The 18,122-nt window shown below is 41.2% G+C and overlaps 2 protein-coding genes across 2 annotated transcripts; both read right to left on the bottom strand.

Moving 5' to 3' along the window:
• Positions 1–482: 482 nt before the first annotated feature.
• LOC139642810 (olfactory receptor 52K1-like) lies at positions 483–4,669 on the bottom strand. Its single transcript, XM_071517837.1, has 2 exons — positions 3,767–4,669; positions 483–575 (listed from the first exon to the last, which is right to left on the bottom strand). Exons 1-2 carry the CDS (start codon positions 4,667–4,669, stop codon positions 483–485), a joined length of 996 nt encoding a protein of 331 aa, XP_071373938.1.
• A 7,954-nt stretch (positions 4,670–12,623) lies between these two features.
• LOC139642809 (olfactory receptor 52K1-like) lies at positions 12,624–17,645 on the bottom strand. Its single transcript, XM_071517836.1, has 2 exons — positions 16,743–17,645; positions 12,624–12,716 (listed from the first exon to the last, which is right to left on the bottom strand). Exons 1-2 carry the CDS (start codon positions 17,643–17,645, stop codon positions 12,624–12,626), a joined length of 996 nt encoding a protein of 331 aa, XP_071373937.1.
• Positions 17,646–18,122: the final 477 nt, after the last annotated feature.

The raw sequence follows: 18,122 nt of genomic DNA, 5'->3' as shown, positions 1-18,122 counted from the left end.
GGATTTCAATGGAAGTTTAGAAAAGGAGAAGCGTGTGGTGAGGAGGGTCAGGAGACCAAAGCAGATTCTGTGGCTATTTGGCTGAGTCTGGATGAAGCCAGTGGCAGAATGTGTTTAAGGTAGCAGGAGGAACCAATGGCTCGTGGCCATCTTCATGGTGGAGAGTGGGTCTACGGGCACTTTTGTTGAATTCAGTGTAGAGTCGGAAAAGCTGGATCTTAATGTGCAACCTATGGAAGCAGATACTCCTCTCTTTAAGTTTGGCTTGGAGCATGGCGACAGTCCAATCAGAGGTGGAAGTGGGAGCAGATTTAGATGAGGAAGGAGGGAGCAGGTGTTTGAGAAGAGCAGAAGTTTGGGTAGCTGGTGGAGGCCAGGGAGGTGTAGCAGAGCAACGATGGGAAGCTCTGAGGCAAGTAGAGCACAAGCGGTGCTTCTGAGCGGGGGGCGGGGGCGCAAAGATAGACAGAGCATATCCAGCCTCAGTGCACGAGCTGAGGAGAATCCTCCAGCAGAAGACAGGAAAGGACGGGGGTATGGATGTGAGACTTCGAGGTCCAGAGGATCCATGGTAAGTATATGTTTGAAAGGCTTCAGCTCATAATGATTGCTTGGCTGCGCAAAGCATTTGGCATGTTGGTTAGGAGGACTTTTATACTGTGCATAGGTGATCAAGGTAATTTAATTCCTGAATTTCCCCAAGGGGATTAATAAAGTGCCGTCCTATCGGAGTCATTCCTATGTTCCCAGGGTCCATGTTCCCCAGATTTATATGGCAATGGGAACATGAAAAAGGGTCCTATGTTCCCAGGGTCCTATGTTCCCCAGTTTTAGGGTTAGGGTTTGAGACCTTCAAAATCAAATAAAATGATAACTATTGGTTTTGTTGTGTTTATATAGCTGTTTTGAGGCCTTGTTCCAATAAAAAAAACTGGATAATATTTATGAAATATTTTAACTTGAAACGGGTCAAATTTGACCCGAACACAATAGTAGGGTTAATGTGTGTTAACAGAATATTGAACTGGGGAACATAGGACCCTGGGAACATAGGACCTTGGGAACTTAGGACCCTGGGAACATAGGATCCTGGAAACATAGGCTGTGTTCGGAATGGTTCAGTCATTCCCTCACTCACTATTCCCCATGTAGTGTTTATCATATAGTGAACTATATGAGCAACGACCAAACGAAATTTCGGACACTACAGTAAATATAATTGCGTCAAAAAAATGCGCTGGATATTCGTGTGACGCACCGGGACGCGCCCAGCATCACGTAAATAAACCAAGCATCATGACAGCAGGTTGAAATGGACTCAGGTCGTATTGATTTTGACAAGTTTTCAGCATTAAATTACAAATAAATTGTTGAAATTCTAATCATGTGCAAGTGTGGTTTTGTCAACTTTGGTGCCGTCTGCTAATGGCAGCGAGCTGTTTTGGTTTGGTAAACAAGCTTGTGAGCTAATGACTAGCAGAAGCTTTCATATCACCTCCTGTCCTGTATTGGTGGATAAAGTAGTCAGCTGACCTGTAATGATGATTCCTGCAGTTTTGCTGCTCTTGGTTCAAAACGGAGGAAACTCGAATGAGGTGTCTAATCTTTTGTTGATTTGCTAACGCTGTCAACCGGTAAATAGACCAGTTTCTATTAGCTAACATGTTAGCTAGCTGTTTCTTCTTCTTCGGTAAGACACGATCACATATAGATACGCTCCCGTGCTATTCCAAATCACGTTCTGTGGTTCAGCCACAGTTGTCGCTCAGATTTCACAGACTAGCTAGCTGAAGTTAGATAGCCAGCCTACCTGCTTAATTTAAGCCCGACGGACCCGGTACCGGGTCCACCCCACCCCCCCAGTTATGAAAAATCGCAATAGAAGATGGTCTATTAATAGAAGATATGAATGTTATACTGTTTTGAAAACATGGGGTCTTCAGCTTTCAGAATCTGTAAACCAACTGCATGTTGACCAAACTATGTCTTATTACTAAGTCTTTTAACAATTAAGTCTTACAAATATAAACTTCGTAAATATAAGAGCAAGTTGTGATCAAAAGATCGGGGATAATTTTCTCTTCAGTCTACAATAACATGCTTGGTATCGCTGGAAACTAGAAATTCCGAGCTTTCCAATGACAGTGAACGCACCTCGAAAATGGAACGACACAGTCCGCCATTTCCGGGGAAAAGTAGCAGTCAAACTTCACATTTTACAGTCATACTGACAAAAATCTATGTTCTTGCCAAAATATTTCACTAAGGCTTATGTTATTTTCGCCAAAAACGGCACATTTTAGTTACTTACGTTTCTGCCGTAACTTGGGACCAAACGGGAGTTAAAACGATCGTCAGGGGGGATTCCCCAGCCATTTTAGTCCAGCCAGACTGAATCCCTATGGAGGGTGTTGTGGCTCTTCGTCGCCCTCTGGTGGCTGCATCGAAGCACTGACACCAATGAGCCATATATCATTCTCTTCCTCTGACTCAGACGAAACTGGGGATACCTCATACAGCACTGAGGACCCTTGCATTCTCCATTAATCTGCCTGAATAGCATGGATCTCTTCAGACATATATGAATATTGATTCCTAATCATTGTGTTTATTACTATTTCAATGTTTTTGGGAGATGTATGTTATTTGTAACATGGCTATATGGAAATGAGTAGTGTTTTGAAGTAAAACTCCCAGTAAACAGTCAACATTTAAACTGTAAATATGACCAAAACCTGGAGACCGCCTGAGTACATTTTTAGGAATTGTACATAAATGTTGTATTTTGGTGTATTTCCATCAAATTTAAAGTTACAGTTGTAGTCAAAGACAAGGAGAAGACATTCAGTTGCATTATTATTCATGGGATCTTGGTTATAATGGTGATATTGCCTTAAAATTTAGAATTATATACTAGGCGAGGATGAAAATCTTACTTTTTCCTTTATTGCATCTCCATTTACTCTGGAATGGTAACAGATATAGGTTTACTTACACTGAATTAATATTCCTTAGCTTCTTACCTATCAAAGGAGACCAGAAATATGCATATAGGCCTTATGGTTGAGGAGCTATTCCTGATTCATTTGGGGTATATTATTTTAGGCATTTTTTCCTAGGGATAGGGATAGGGCTTAACAGGTTAAAATACTTCTAAAAAAAAACCAAACATTAAACAGCACTTTGGGGTTGGAATGATTATTCTCAATGAGGTTGGCAAAATAAGCAGATGTGGAATTTTTAACCTCTGCATTATAGCGTTTGTTATTTGGATGTTAATGTGATAATGTAATACTGTGATGAGGACATGGGTCATATGAACAGATTGTTTTCTAGAAAAGGATACTTGGCTGGAATGGATTATTCTCATAATCAGAGTAAGGGAAGACATTAATAGGCTATACAAGTAAATATGTGGGGTTGTTGTTTTCTTAATTTCAAAATCTTATTTGTCACAGATCTGGTGATAATTAGGTATGAAGTATTATTAGGTGTTAGGGGTATGGTTTGGGTTAGATCGGCATGAAACAGAAAAGACACAAAAGCACAGAAATACACACAAAAAACATGAAAATGTGATGCATTTGTCACCATGTCAATAATGGTATTTATTGGTAAAGCACAATGGAAACAAACAATTACTGTAATATACAGTGAAAATACAGATTCATAGCTGCAAAGGTAAACAAAGTAGTGGTTTGACTTCAACCACTACAGATATGATGAGCAAAACACTTCAAAACTGTCTAAATATCCTTGTTATTATTTTGTAAATGCTACATCGGATCTGTTGTGTTTTGATACCATAAATTATTGGATGCAATAAAGGAGGAATGACAACAAAGTTCATAGATATAAATATATTAACCGCTCTTGGAAGACTAAGACTTAAACGATTATAAATTGCACCAAACAAAGTGGCCACAGAGAAATTAATAAATGTCACCAGGTGAGGAGTGCAAGTGCCTAATGCTTTCTTTTGAGACTCCTTTGAGGTTTTAAGGCTGACCATTAAAATATGGATATATGAAAGAACAACTAGAAGAAAAGGTAGAATAATCAGACAGAATAGTAAAAATAGACCATAGACATTGATAAAAGTACTTTTTTCACAGGAAAGATTCACAACTGCAAGGTTATCACATAAAAGCTTATCAATTGTGTGTTTGCACAGTTGAATTCTTGAAGTCAGATATACCTGGACTGCTACAAATGAGCATGGAATTAAATACACCACTGCCAGTAAAAGCTTGACTTTAGTAGGTGTCATTATGGAGTGGTACTGCAAGGGCTTACAAATAGAAACATATCTGTCATAGGCCATCAGAGCTAAGATGCAATACACCCAGCAGCCATAGACATTGCTGAAAAATACTTGTGTTAAACATCCTTCAAGAGAACGTTCCTGCTTTTCCATGAGAAGATATTTCATGATAGTTGGACAGACAGATGAACTACCTATCACTCCACTTATGGCCAAGTTGACCAAAAGGATGTACATAGGTCTGTGAAGGCTCGACTCAATATAAATAACCAGCACGAGAAAAAGGTTAATACACAATATTGACATGTACAGAACAAAGATGAATATGAAAAATGCTAAATTATATGGACCAGGTGGTCCATATACTGTGAAGATGACAGTGACTGTGGAAACAGAATTGTTCATAGTGGGACATTAAAACTGTCACACCATTATACAAACAAACATTGATAACAGCAGTAATCTCAAACAATTCATTTAGAGCACAGATAACTGACATTTCCATCCACCAGCCAAAGTGACTGATGGATTCCAAAATACACAAGTCTGTTTCACTGGTTTACCAACCTATTCTCATTGTCACGATGCAGAAAAAAAAACTCTAGAAGATTGTTGGTTACCTGCTAAATTGGCTGGTAAAATAGACAAATTTACCAGCCACAGCCAAAATGTATCAGCATTTGTCTGTTGACTGGTGTTAATTTCCCAGTCTGTGTATTTACCAAATGTTGTGATTTATTTGAATATAGGTTTGATCCCGATCTCCTCCTCCTCCTCCTCCTCTGAACTTGGATCAGGTACTTCCCTTTTATAGTGAAGCGATTTCTATTCCTGGCTCTTTTCCTTTGGGCTTCTGACATCAGAATAGCATTCAGTTATTCAGTAACAAACTAACAAACGCCGCGAGAGCTCCCCCCTTCGGAAATCTGTAGGCATTACTAATCAATCACAGGTGACATCTCCTTTGAGACTTGAAAAGTCGATTATAGATGCATCTCCCAAACATGAACTAATCAAATGATTTCAACATTAATAATGAACCTATAGTACCTTTGCACCTTAAATTCATTTTTGGACTGTTGGACTGTGTTTACCATCTTTCTCCTTTTACCTGCATTAATTCTTTTAAACTGGACATTATGAACTGAACAAATAAAATCCCTTCTTTTTAAAACTCTAAATGCATTACTTATTAAGGACATGAACTTCAACCTATTACACACTCCCCTACAAGATTAGATGTTGTCCCAACATCACATTATGTATCAAATGACAGTATTTTATCCGGAATGTGTATCAACTATCTGAAGTACATCCAATGCAGGTAAGTCAGTAGATGTTTTCTTTTGCTTCACAAATTTGACTATACCGCTCAATATTTAACAATACATATTGTTGTCGCTCTCTTTTCCTTTTAACATCCAGACATGAATACAGGTTGGTAAGCTTGCAGCAGTTCCCTCCACCTAGTCACTGGTCGGAATTCTCTGTAGGACAACGACTGATACTAGTAGGGCATTGCACAGTCATCTTGGTTCCTCTTCACGGTTGTCTTCACTTGGAAGTGGGTCTGCGGATGCTGGAATCTCCTCCTGCATCACTTCTATAGGTTGTTCCTCTTTGTCCTGGCCATCACATTCCTGAAACACATCCTCTTCCTGAATATCAGACTCATAAGCATTCCTTACAGGTGTTCCCTGAGCCTCAGGCTTAGTGCTTGTCAACACTGTCCTAGGTTCACTGTCCTTTCGTATATCTGTATGGCCAATGTTTTCATCCCTGCTGGACGTCTCAACTGGCCTCATTTGAGGGTGTCCTACTGACTGATAGAAGTATCCATAGTCATCATGGTCATCCTCTTCTTCATTTATCCCTTCAGTGTGAGTGTCTGTAGTACCTTTGTTTGATTTAGACCCTGTCTTTGGCTGGGTTTCCAATGGTAAGTGGTCACACGACAGTAGAAGATTGCGGTGCAGGAATCTCGATCTTCCCCTTGCCTTTTCAGGCTTAACTTCGTATACTGGAATATCTTCACCCACCTGGCAGACAACAACATGGATATTCTCCTCCCAGTGGCTGCAAAGTTTTCCAGTGCCACCCCATGGTACAGCGTCGAGCTTTTCACTTTTCCATTGTAATTTCTCCTACTTCTCTCTGCTGACTTCCTTGTGTTCTCTTGCACTATGTCATAGGCTTGTTGCATTTCTTGTCTCCATTTCCATGTATGTCCGGTGGTCGGCCCGCCCGTTTTCAGAGGTCAGACCAAACAGGAGATCAATCGGTAGCCTCTGAGATCTTCCAAACAGAAGATAGAATGGGGAGAAACCTGTTACATCGCATCTTGTGCAGTTATATGCATATATCAGCTTGTTTAATGATTCCTTCCAATTTGTCTTCTGTTTTTCGGTGAGTGTCTTTGACATTTGTAGTAGTGTCCGGTTGAACCGCTCGACTTGCCCGTTCCCTTGTGGGTGGTAAGGTGTCGTCCTCGACCCAGAGACACTGCAGTTCTTTTTCAGCTAGGTGAAGAGTTGGTTCTCGAATTCACCGCCTTGATCGTGGTGTATCCATTTGGGGCATTGAACATCCGATCTGCAACCGTTTTAGCCGACTTTGACGTAGTGGGATACACGTGGGCGAAGTGGTTAAAGTGATCAATAATCACTAATATATACTCATATCCACCTGAGGATTTGTCCACATGGAGGAAGTCAATCGACACCAGTTCAAATGGCTGTGTGGTGACAATATTAATGAGTGGTGTCCATGTCTCCCTGCATGGTGTCTTTTGTTTCAGACAGGTACATGTCCTTGCAACATAATGTTAAATTTCTTTTTGCATGGACGGCCGATAAAACCTATCTCTGATCAGTGATGTTGTTCGATCGATGCCTTGGTGGCCCATCTCATCATGCAATTATTTCAGCACAATAGACTTATACTTTTCAGGCAACACAAGCTGTAATTTGTTTGCCATTTTCCTGCGGAGAATGCCATCCTCATCTATGTGGAGTTTCTCCCATCCACGTAGCAGACATTTACTTTGCTTACTGAAGGTTTTCAGTTCACGCTCTGATGGTTTAGTGTCTGTCAGTTTGCGCCGTACCACTGGACCAATGTGCTGATCATCCCGTTGTGCTTGTCATATCTCTGCAGCTGAGATTGGTTTGTGATTGTCTTTACTCACTATTGCACACTGGGTAGACGAAGTGAGCATTAGGCAAGCCCATGATGAGTTGGAGTCTTGAGTCTGAACAGCTTGGATTGTTGCTGCCACGCAGTCAGATGATAACTCTTCTGTGCAGTGGCTCATTGTTTCCAGGTCAATGGGGCTTCTAGACAAGCTATCTGTGTCCACGTTCTCCTTCCCTGGCTGATACTGGATGGTAAAATGAAAATCAGCTAGCTCTGCTACCCATCTGAATCCAGTTGCATTAAGCTTGGCACTTGACATAACATAAGTCAGTGGATTATTATCACTAAATACAGTGAACGTAGGGGCATAATACAAATAGTCTCTAAATTTATCTGTCACTGCCCACTTTAAAGCAAGAAACTCTAATTTTACAGAATGAAGGTGGTAATTTCGCTCAGCAGTAGTCAATGTTCTTGATCCGTAGTCTATCACACAGAGTTTTCCCTCTTGCTGTTGATACAAGACAGCCCCTAGACCTTTATTTGACGCATCTGTATGCAAAATAGACGGTTGTGAGAAGTCTGGGAACCCAAGTACTGGTGGCTTGACCAAGTAGTTTATTAACCTCTCCAGTATGGCTTGATATTCATCAGTCCACACGATTGGTTTGTATGACGGCACTCCTTTGTTTTTTATGCCTCTGTGCCGGCGACAGCTGTGGCCAGAGACATTATGTTTTCGGGTTGTCCGTCCGTACGTCCATACGTACGTCTGTCTGTACGTCCGTCCCATTATCGTGAACGCGATATCTCAGGAACGACGTGAGGGAATTTCTTCAAATTTGGCACAAACGTCCACTTGGACTCAAGGATGAACTGATTAGATTTTGGTGGGCAGAGGTCAAAGGTCAAGGTCACTGTGACCTCACGTCCATCCCATTCTCATGAACGCAATATCTCAGGAACGCCTGGAGGGAATTTCATTACATCTGGCACAAACGTCCACTTGGACTCGAGGATGAACTGGTTAGAATTTGGTGGTCAAAGGTCAAAGGTCAAGGTCACTGTGACCTCACAAAAGACACTTTTGGCCATAACTCAAGAATTCATACGCTAATTATGACAAAATTTCACACAAATGTCTAATAGGATAAAATGATGAAGTGATGACATTTTATATCCAAAAGTTCAAAGGTCAACTTCACTGTGACATCATAATGTTTTGCTTACCACTGTAGCTGAGAAAACGATCTTGGGTCATTCTACAAAAACAGTGGAAGTGCTGTCACTTACTTTTGACACCAAAATCCTTTAAGTTGACCTAATAATCGCATTAATTATATATGTTCAATAAATAAAGGCTGTCCTTGCAATGATAAAACAAAGTTTACTGGTGGAGGCATACAACCGTGAGGCAGTTATTTCTATTTCCTTTTGTATGCCTTGTTTTTGTTCCATTTCTTTTTCTCTTTGTGATCCTCTGTTGTTCCTTTCAACAGGTTGTAAAGGGGTCCAGCAATCCGGGAGAAGTCTTTTATGCATTGTCTGTAATAGCTTAATAGGCCCATGATCGCTCTCAGCTGTCCTACTGTGCTTAGTTTCATGTCCTTCAATGCCCTTACAGCAATGGTTTCCACCAGGTCCACTTTGCTCCCTTCAGGCGAGACTATTCTTCCTAGATAGCGTACCTCATGCCTAAACATCTCACACTTTATGGATTTCAGTTTGATCCCATATTTCCTCAATTGCTGAAGTACTTTTCTGACATGGGTTACATGGCTCTCAAATGATTGACTGTAGACGAGTGAGTCATCTAAGTATGAGACACAGAGGTTGTCTCGCTAATCCTCCAAGCACTCTTCCATACAACGTTGAAAGGCTGCGGGTGCGTTCATTAGTCCAAATGGAATTCTTATCCATTCATATAGGCCCCATGGAGTCACAAATGCAGTCAAAGGCCCACTGTCCTCCTCCATAAAGCCCTGATGGTAAGCCTTACCCTGGTCTAATACTGAGAACCAAGAATTGCCTCCGAGGCTGTCAAGAATGTCCTGCACTCGAGGGATCGGCTGTCGATCAGGGTGGGTTTTCTTGTTCAGTTCTCAGTAGTTGATACAAAGGCGGAGGCTGCCATCCTTTTTCCTTACACATACAATCAGCGAGGGGTAGGGTGAGTTGGATTTCTTTAGGTGAGGTGACTCAGGTCGACCGGTGGATCCCATGCATCATCAGTAGCTTTCTCGCTTTCAGCCTTGACTTGACTCACTGAAACTGTAGGAGAGGGTTCAGGTTTTTCAAAGACGGTGGCTGGGTACACCACTTGCACTTGATTTAAGGTGCCCACAACAGTTCTCCCTGACAATATAATGTTGTGATCAGTAGGGTTCTGCACATCAAGAACAATGTAAGGTGAAACTCCACTTCTCAACATTACTAGCGTCTCATAAAATTCAAGCCCTTCTGTCCACAGGGGATCGATGTCAGGCTCAAAGAGAAGAGTGGCATCTTTCTTTGGGGGTCATGTTTTCACCTTGCATTCAATTTGAACAGAGGTGAGCTTTGGTATGTAGACTTTTTCTCTTGATGTTTTTACAAAATATTCATCTGACTGTTCAGCACTAGCTCAATGAAAACTGTAATATTGTTTTTCTCCAGGCTAGGGAAAGCGGCCTTTAGAGTTGCCTGCAGTTGTTCCCTGCTAATCTCATCTGTATGTTCAACAGCGCTGGCCTTTACTATTCACTCTATAACATTGTAGCCGATGATGGGCTGGGAAAGCTGCCCGCCTTTCATGACTAGTATGGAGACAATCAGTTCCTCTGCATCCGCTCCATCTGCTGCTAGCTTGAAAGTAGCCTCGATCCAGCCTGTGTAAGGCATGTTTTGTCCATTTGCAGCTGCGATTTGCAGGTCCTCAGGCGCAATTAATTCCAAAACATCTCTCAATTTCTCACGTGGTAAATGTTTCCTCTTCCACTTTTCATTCACAATACTGACTTGGGAGCCTGTATCCCATAATGCCTGAGTCTTATGGCCTTGAATATAACACTCAATGAAACAGCATTTCCCCAATAAATCGACTACTTGTGACTGTTTGTCCTTTTTCACAGTGTGTGTGGTATTTATCTTTGGGCGAGTGCTCTGTTTGCATTGTCTCCTATGCTTTGACCAATGCTCCACTTGACAGGTTTTAGAACAGTAAATGTCTTTTTTACAGGATGAACATATTCTTAGTTTTCAGTGTGCTGCAGTAACACCACATTGTGAGCAGTGCTGTTGGGACATGTCAGTGCAGCTGGTCACTCCCTGTCCCGCGGGGGCAACCCTCTCTCATTTAACTGACTTCCTCTGTCTTGTTTATTCCCTCTCATTTTACATCCTGCAAGGAAGTGCTCCTCACTACCACATCTGTAGCAGTGGTTACAGTATTCGCTTTCATTTTGTTGGCAGCTGATACATTTTCTTATCTGTGTACGGTTCGAAGTGCGATACTGACGTTGTGGTGCAAACCACTGTTGGTATTGTGAGGTATCCCCTCTCTGCCCTGGTCCTGGGGGAGGCCAGTACTTTTGAGGCAGATGCTGGAACTGGAGAGGAGGCATGCATTGTTGCACTACAAGTGAGGATGTATACGGTGTTGACACTGCATTAGGTTGTCAAATTGACTCTCTGATCTGTGCAACTTCAGCACTGAGATTTTTCAATAATGTCATGTCAGAGCGCATTTCTTTGAGTTCATTCAGTATCTCTGGCTGCGTTTTACTGGCACCTTCGACATTTGGTTCTTACCGCTTCCTATCAGCAAGTTCGTCACTTGACTGAGCTGCGTGCACATTGGGTGGGCGTTGCTGCATAAACTGCCTCTTTTTATTCTGTCTCTCAGTTTCATTTGCGCAGGCGATGTTTAGTTTCTCAAGGAGCAGTTCATCACTACAGGTTGTTTGTTGCAGAAATGGTTGGAGGTCACCCCCAACACTATCATTTTGCAGGCCTGTAAGAACAGTATGGGGGTGCCCCGGTGGCTCACCAAGTAGAGCGTGTACCATAAGGCTCAGTCTTTCTGCAGCGACCGGGGATCGAATCCGGCCCGTGGTCCTTTGCTGCATGTCCTCCCCTTGCTCTCTCTCCCATACCTTCCTGTCTCTCAGTATCACTATATCTGTCAAATAAAGCATAAAATGCCAAAAATATATCTTTAAAAAAAAAAAAAGAACGGTATGGAGAAACATGTTCTGTACGAGGGCAGGGTCGTATTTTAGACCAGACTCAGCTTCCTGTGAAGCTTTTGTCTCAGATCAAGGGCTCAAATCACAAAATTTTGTGGGCTCTCCTTACTACTTTGGACCTCGGAAGTGAGCTGTTGGTACAGTTCTGTTGCCTCTTTCTCTTGATAATGAAATCGTAGAATCCACTTCAATGTAGGTAAGGTCAAATTTGTTTTTCCCTCCAGATAACTACATAGTTGTAAGCCTGGTGCTATAGCCCTTATTGCCGCATCACCTATTTCTACTTCAGGAATCCCCTTACTAATACCTTGTTAAATTGGTGCACAAGACTGGAGAAGGTAACTTTATCCTTTTGCCCTGGCTCACCAGTTTGGCCTGATATTTTGAACTCTCTGTTCCACTGTAGCGGGAGACGTATTCAGGGTATCTGCTGAGCTACGACATGGTCTTGGCTAGCACTAGTGCCATCGCTATTTACTGGTTCTTGTGTTCCACTCAGCACACACTCAACACTTTCATGGAATTTTAGAAATGGGGAATCGTGTGGTGAGGAGGGTCAGGAGACCAAAGCAGATTTTGTGGCTATTTGGCTGAGTCTGGATGAAGCCAGTGGCAGAACGTGTTTAAGGTAGCAGGAGGAACCAATGGCTGGTGGCTATTGAGCCCATCTTCATGGTGAAGAGTGGGTCTACGGGCACTTTTGTTGAATTAAGTGTAGAGTCGGAAAAGCTGGATCTTTATGTGCAACCTATGGAAGTAGATACCCCTCTCTAAGTTTAGCTTGGAACATGGTGACAGTCCAATCAGAGGTGGAAGTGGGAGCAGATTTAGATGAGGAAGGAGGGAGCAGGTGTTTGAGAAGAGCAGAAGTTTGGGTAGCTGGTGGAGGCCAGGGAGGTGTAGCGGAGCAACAATGGGAAGCTCTGAGGCAAGTAGAGCACAAGCGGTGCTTCTGAGCAGGGGGCGGGGGCGCAAAGATAGACAGAGCATATCCAGCCTCAGTGCGCGAGCTGAGGAGAATCCTCCAGCAGAAGACAGGAAAGGACGGGGGTATGGATGTGAGACTTCGAGGTCCAGAGGATCCATGGTAAGTATATGTTTGAAAGGCTTCAGCTCATAATGATTGCTTGGCTGCGCAAAGCATTTGGCATGTTGGTTAGGAGGACTTTTATACTGTGCATAGGTGATCAAGGTAATTTAATTCCTGAATTTCCCCAAGGGGATTAATAAAGTGCTGTCCTGTTGGAGTCATTCCTATGTTCCCAGGGTCCATGTTCCCCAGATTTATATGGCAATGGGAACATGAAAAAGGGTCCTATGTTCCCAGGGTCCTATGTTCCCCAGTTTTAGGGTTAGGGTTAGAGACCTTCAAAATCAAATAAAATGATAACTATTGGTTTTGTTGTGTTTATATAGCTGTTTTGAGGCCTTGTTCCAATAAAAAAACTGGATAATATTTATGAAATATTTTAACTTGAAACGGGTCAAATTTGACCCGAACACAATAGTAGGGTTAATGTGTGTTAACAGAATATTGAACTGGGGAACATAGGACCCTGGGAACATAGGACCTTGGGAACTTAGGACCCTGGGAACATAGGATCCTGGAAACATAGGCTGTGTTCGGAATGGTTCACTCATTCCCTCACTCACTATTCCCCATGTAGTGTTTATCATATAGTGAACTATATGAGCAACGACCAAACAAAATTTCGGACACTACAGTAAATATAATTGCCTCAAAAAAATGCGCTGGATATTCGTGTGACGCACCGGGATGCGCCCAGCATCACGTAAATAAACCAAGCATCATGACAGCAGGTTGAAATGGACTCAGGTCGTATTGATTTTGACAAGTTTTCAGCATTAAATTACAAATAAATTGTTGAAATTCTAATCATGTGCAAGTGTGGTTTTGTCAACTTTGGTGCCGTCTGCTAATGGCAGCCAGCTGTTTTGGTTTGGTAAACAAGCTTGTGAGCTAATGACTAGCAGAAGCTTTCATATCACCTCCTGTCCTGTATTGGTGGATAAAGTAGTCAGCTGACCTGTAATGATGATTCCTGCAGTTTTGCTGCTCTTGGTTCAAAACGGAGGAAACTCGAATGAGGTGTCTAATCTTTTGTTGATTTGCTAACGCTGTCAACCGGTAAATAGACCAGTTTCTATTAGCTAACATGTTAGCTAGCTGTTTCTTCTTCTTCGGTAAGACACGATCACATTGCATTGTGGTATACAGGAGAAATTGTAGGGTACACTGTCTGTTCACTACAATTTGTAGTGCATTGTGGGTATCTTATAGTGGACTATTTAGTGAATCAAATTAACCGTTGAGAATTCGGACACTAGTAGAAAATGGCGAATACACTATATAGTGCACTATTTCTGTAATAGGGAACGGTTTCGAACAGAGCCATAGATACGCTCCCGTGCTATTCCAAATCACGTTCTGTGGTTCAGCCACAGTTGTCACTCAGATTTCACAGACTAGCTAGCTGAAGTTAGATAGCCAGCCTACCTGCTTAATTTAAGCCCGACGGACACGGTACCGGGTCCACCCCACCCCCCCAGTTATGAAAAATCGCAATAGAAGATGGTCTATTAATAGAAGATATGAATGTTATACTGTTTTGAAAACATGGGGTCTTCAGCTTTCAGAATCTGTAAACCAATTGTATGTTGACCAAACTATGTCTTATTACTAAGTCTTTTAACAATTAAGTCTTACAAATATAAACTTCGTAAATATAAGAGCAAGTTGTGATCAAAAGATCGGGGATAATTTTCTCTTCAGTCTACAATAACATGCTTGGTATCGCTGGAAACTAGAAATTCCGAGCTTTCCAATGACAGTGAACGCACCTCGAAAATGGAACGACACAGTCCGCCATTTCCGGGGAAAAGTAGCAGTCAAACTTCACATTTTACAGTCATACTGACAAAAATCTATGTTCTTGCCAAAATATTTCACTAAGGCTTATGTTATTTTCGCCAAAAACGGCACATTTTAGTTACTTACGTTTCTGCCGTAACTTGGGACCAAACGGGAGTTAAAACGATCGTCAGGGGGGATTCCCCAGCCATTTTAGTCCAGCCAGACTGAATCCCTATGGAGGGTGTTGTGGCTCTTCGTCGCCCTCTGGTGGCTGCATCGAAGCACTGACACCAATGAGCCATATATCATTCTCTTCCTCTGACTCAGACGAAACTGGGGATACCTCATACAGCACTGAGGACCCTTGCATTCTCCATTAATCTGCCTGAATAGCATGGATCTCTTCAGACATATATGAATATTGATTCCTAATCATTGTGTTTATTACTATTTCAATGTTTTTGGGAGATGTATGTTATTTGTAACATGGCTATATGGAAATGAGTAGTGTTTTGAGGTAAAACTCCCAGTAAACAGTCAACATTTAAACTGTAAATATGACCAAAACCTGGAGACCGCCTGAGTATATTTTTAGGAATTGTACATAAATGTTGTATTTTGGTGTATTTCCATCAAATTTAAAGTTACAGTTGTAGTCAAAGACAAGGAGAAGACATTCAGTTGCATTATTATTCATGGGATCTTGGTTATAATGGTGATATTGCCTTAAAATTTAGAATTATATACTAGGCGAGGATGAAAATCTTACTTTTTCCTTTATTGCATCTCCATTTACTCTGGAATGGTAACAGATATAGGTTTACTTACACTGAATTAATATTCCTTAGCTTCTTACCTATCAAAGGAGACCAGAAATATGCATATAGGCCTTATGGTTGAGGAGCTATTCCTGATTCATTTGGGGTATATTATTTTAGGCATTTTTTCCTAGGGATAGGGCTAGGGCTTAACAGATTAACTGTTAGCCAATGGCCCCGTCCAGCCAAAGAGTTACCTTGCTAATGAGCTAGTGTGGGAATACCAGCCTGGTTACCCAACTAGTTAGCCATTGACCCCCATAACACTAGACATTCTGAAATGGGTTCTGTGGTATGGCCACAGTTAGGATTCCTAGATTGCTAGCACTTTGGTTAGAGCGCTGCACCACAGTTGGGATGGACATCCTTGCTCATGCTTGGCCAAACAGTCTCTTTTGTGCGTTCCACCGATACCCCTGATTATATCTTCCCAGTGGCCCCCAGGTGGCCATCGAGGCCCTGGTTTTCTCACACCCATTCGGGAACCAATCACAAATCGATGCATACTTTATTACTTCAAAAAAAGCAAATGGTAGTGTGTTTTGCAACATCCTGTTGCAAAGCGTTTGTTAGAGGTTGTTACAGGCTGAGAAGGCGATTCTGTGCGTCCTCCTGAAGAATTCTCTGAGCATTTGTACATAGCCAGACTCACCCAGAACGGGATCAAATGGACCACAAAGACTGCTGCAAAACGTTTAACACTGTTGGGAGCAAAACCCGAAAAACTGTCTTGCTATGGCGCATGCTTTGAGCGAGGCCCAACTGTTTCTGTATGTTGCCCTCATTTCAGTTGCCGCTGCTTATCTTAAAATACTTCTAAAAAAAAAAAAACATTAAACAGCACTTTGGGGTTGGAATGATTGTTCTCAATGAGGTTGGCAAAATAAGCAGATGTGGAATTTTTAACCTCTGCATGATAGCGTTTGTTATTTTGATGTTAATGTGATAATGAGAATACTGTGATGAGGACATGGGTCATATGAACAGATTGTTTTCTAGTAAAGGATACTGGAATGGATTATTCTCATAATCAGAGTAAGGGAAGACATTAATAGGCTATACAAGTAAATATGTGGGGTTGTTGTTTTCTTAATTTCTAAATCTTATTTGTCACAGATCTGGTGATAATTAGGTATGAAGTATTATTAGGTGTTAGGGGTATGGTTTGGGTTAGATCGGTATGAAACAGAAAAGACACAAAAGCACAGAAATACACACAAAAAACATGAAAACGTGATGCATTTGTCACCATGTCAATAATGGTATTTATTGGTAAAGCACAATGGAAACAAACAATTACTGTAATATATTGTGAAAATACAGATTCATAGCTGCAAAAGTAAACAAACTACTGGTTTGACTTCAACCACTACAGATATGATGAGCAAAACACTTCAAAACTGTCTAAATATCCTTGTTATTATTTTGTAAATGCTACATCGGATCTGTTGTGTTTTGATACCATAAATTATTGGATGCAATAAAGGAGGAATGGCAACAAAGTTCATAGTTATAAATATGTTTACCGCTCTTGGAAGACTAAGACTTAAACGATTATAAATTGCACCAAACAAAGTGGCTACAGAGAAATTAATAAATGTCACCAGGTGAGGAGTGCAAGTGCCTAATGCTTTCTTTTGAGACTCCTTTGAGGTTTTAAGGCTGACCATTAAAATATGGATATATGAAAGAACAACTAGAAGAAAAGGTAGAATAATCAGACAGAATAGTAAAAATAGACCATAGACATTGATAAAAGTACTTTTTTCACAGGAAAGATTCACAACTGCAAGGTTATCACATAAAAGCTTATCAATTGTGTGTTTGCACAGTTGAATTCTTGAAGTCAGATATACCTGGACTGCTACAAATGAGCATGGAATTAAATATACAACTGCCAGTAAAAGCTTGACTTTAGTAGGTGTCATTATGGAGTGGTACTGCAAGGGCTTACAAATAGAAACATACCTGTCATAGGCCATCAGAGTTAAGATGCAATACGCCCAGCAGCCATAGACATTGCTGAAAAATACTTGTGTTAAACATCCTTCAAGAGAACTTTCCTGCTTTTCCATGAGAAGATATTTCATGACAGGTGGACAGACAGATGAACTACCTATCACTCCACTTATGGCCAAGTTGACCAAAAGGATGTACATAGGTCTGTGAAGGCTCGACTCAATATAAATAACCAGCACAAGAAAAAGGTTAATACACAATATTGACATGTACAGAACAAAGATGAATATGAAAAATGCTAAATTATATGGACCAGGTGGTCCATATACTGTGAAGATGACAGTGACTGTGGAAACAGAATTGTTCATAGTGGGACATTAAAACTGTCACACCATTATACAAACAAACATTGATAACAGCAGTAATCTCAAACAATTCATTTAGAGCACAGATAACTGACATTTCCATCCACCAGCCAAAGTGACTGATGGATTTCAAAATACACAAGTCTGTTTCACTGGTTTACCAACCTATTCTCATTGTCACGATGCAGAAAAAAAAACTCTAGAAGATTGTTGGTTACCTGCTAAATTGGCTGGTAAAATAGACAAATTTACCAGCCACAGCCAAAATGTATCAGCATTTGTCTGTTGACTGGTGTTAATTTCCCAGTCTGTGTATTTACCAAATGTTGTGATTTATTTGAATATAGGTTTGATCCCGATCCCCTCCTCCTCTGAACTTGGATCAGGTACTTCCCTTTTATAGTGAAGCGATTTCTATTCCTGGCTTTTTTCCTTTGGGCTTCTGACATCAGAATAGCATTCAGTTATTCAGTAACAAAC

Source organism: Centroberyx affinis, unplaced genomic scaffold, assembly GCF_046629955.1.
Source record: "Centroberyx affinis isolate AG114_WGS23_722 - 3 ecotype Tasmania unplaced genomic scaffold, CSIRO-AGI_Caff_v1 ptg000525l_1, whole genome shotgun sequence".
NCBI lineage: Eukaryota > Metazoa > Chordata > Actinopteri > Beryciformes > Berycidae > Centroberyx > Centroberyx affinis.
The sequence above is the reverse complement of the archived record's forward strand: the minus strand, read 5'-3'. Positions and strand labels throughout refer to the sequence as shown.

Bases quoted from the DNA above. Each gene is read 5' to 3' on its own strand.
- LOC139642809 (XM_071517836.1), bottom strand. From the start codon at position 17,645: ATGAACAATTCTGTTTCCACAGTCACTGTCATCTTCACAGTATATGGA. The intron at 12,717-16,742 runs ATAATAACAAGG...TCAAACATATAC, and splicing joins TCCGATGTAGCATTTACAAA to TTACCATGGATCCTCTGGAC.
- LOC139642810 (XM_071517837.1), bottom strand. From the start codon at position 4,669: ATGAACAATTCTGTTTCCACAGTCACTGTCATCTTCACAGTATATGGA. The intron at 576-3,766 runs ATAATAACAAGG...TCAAACATATAC, and splicing joins TCCGATGTAGCATTTACAAA to TTACCATGGATCCTCTGGAC.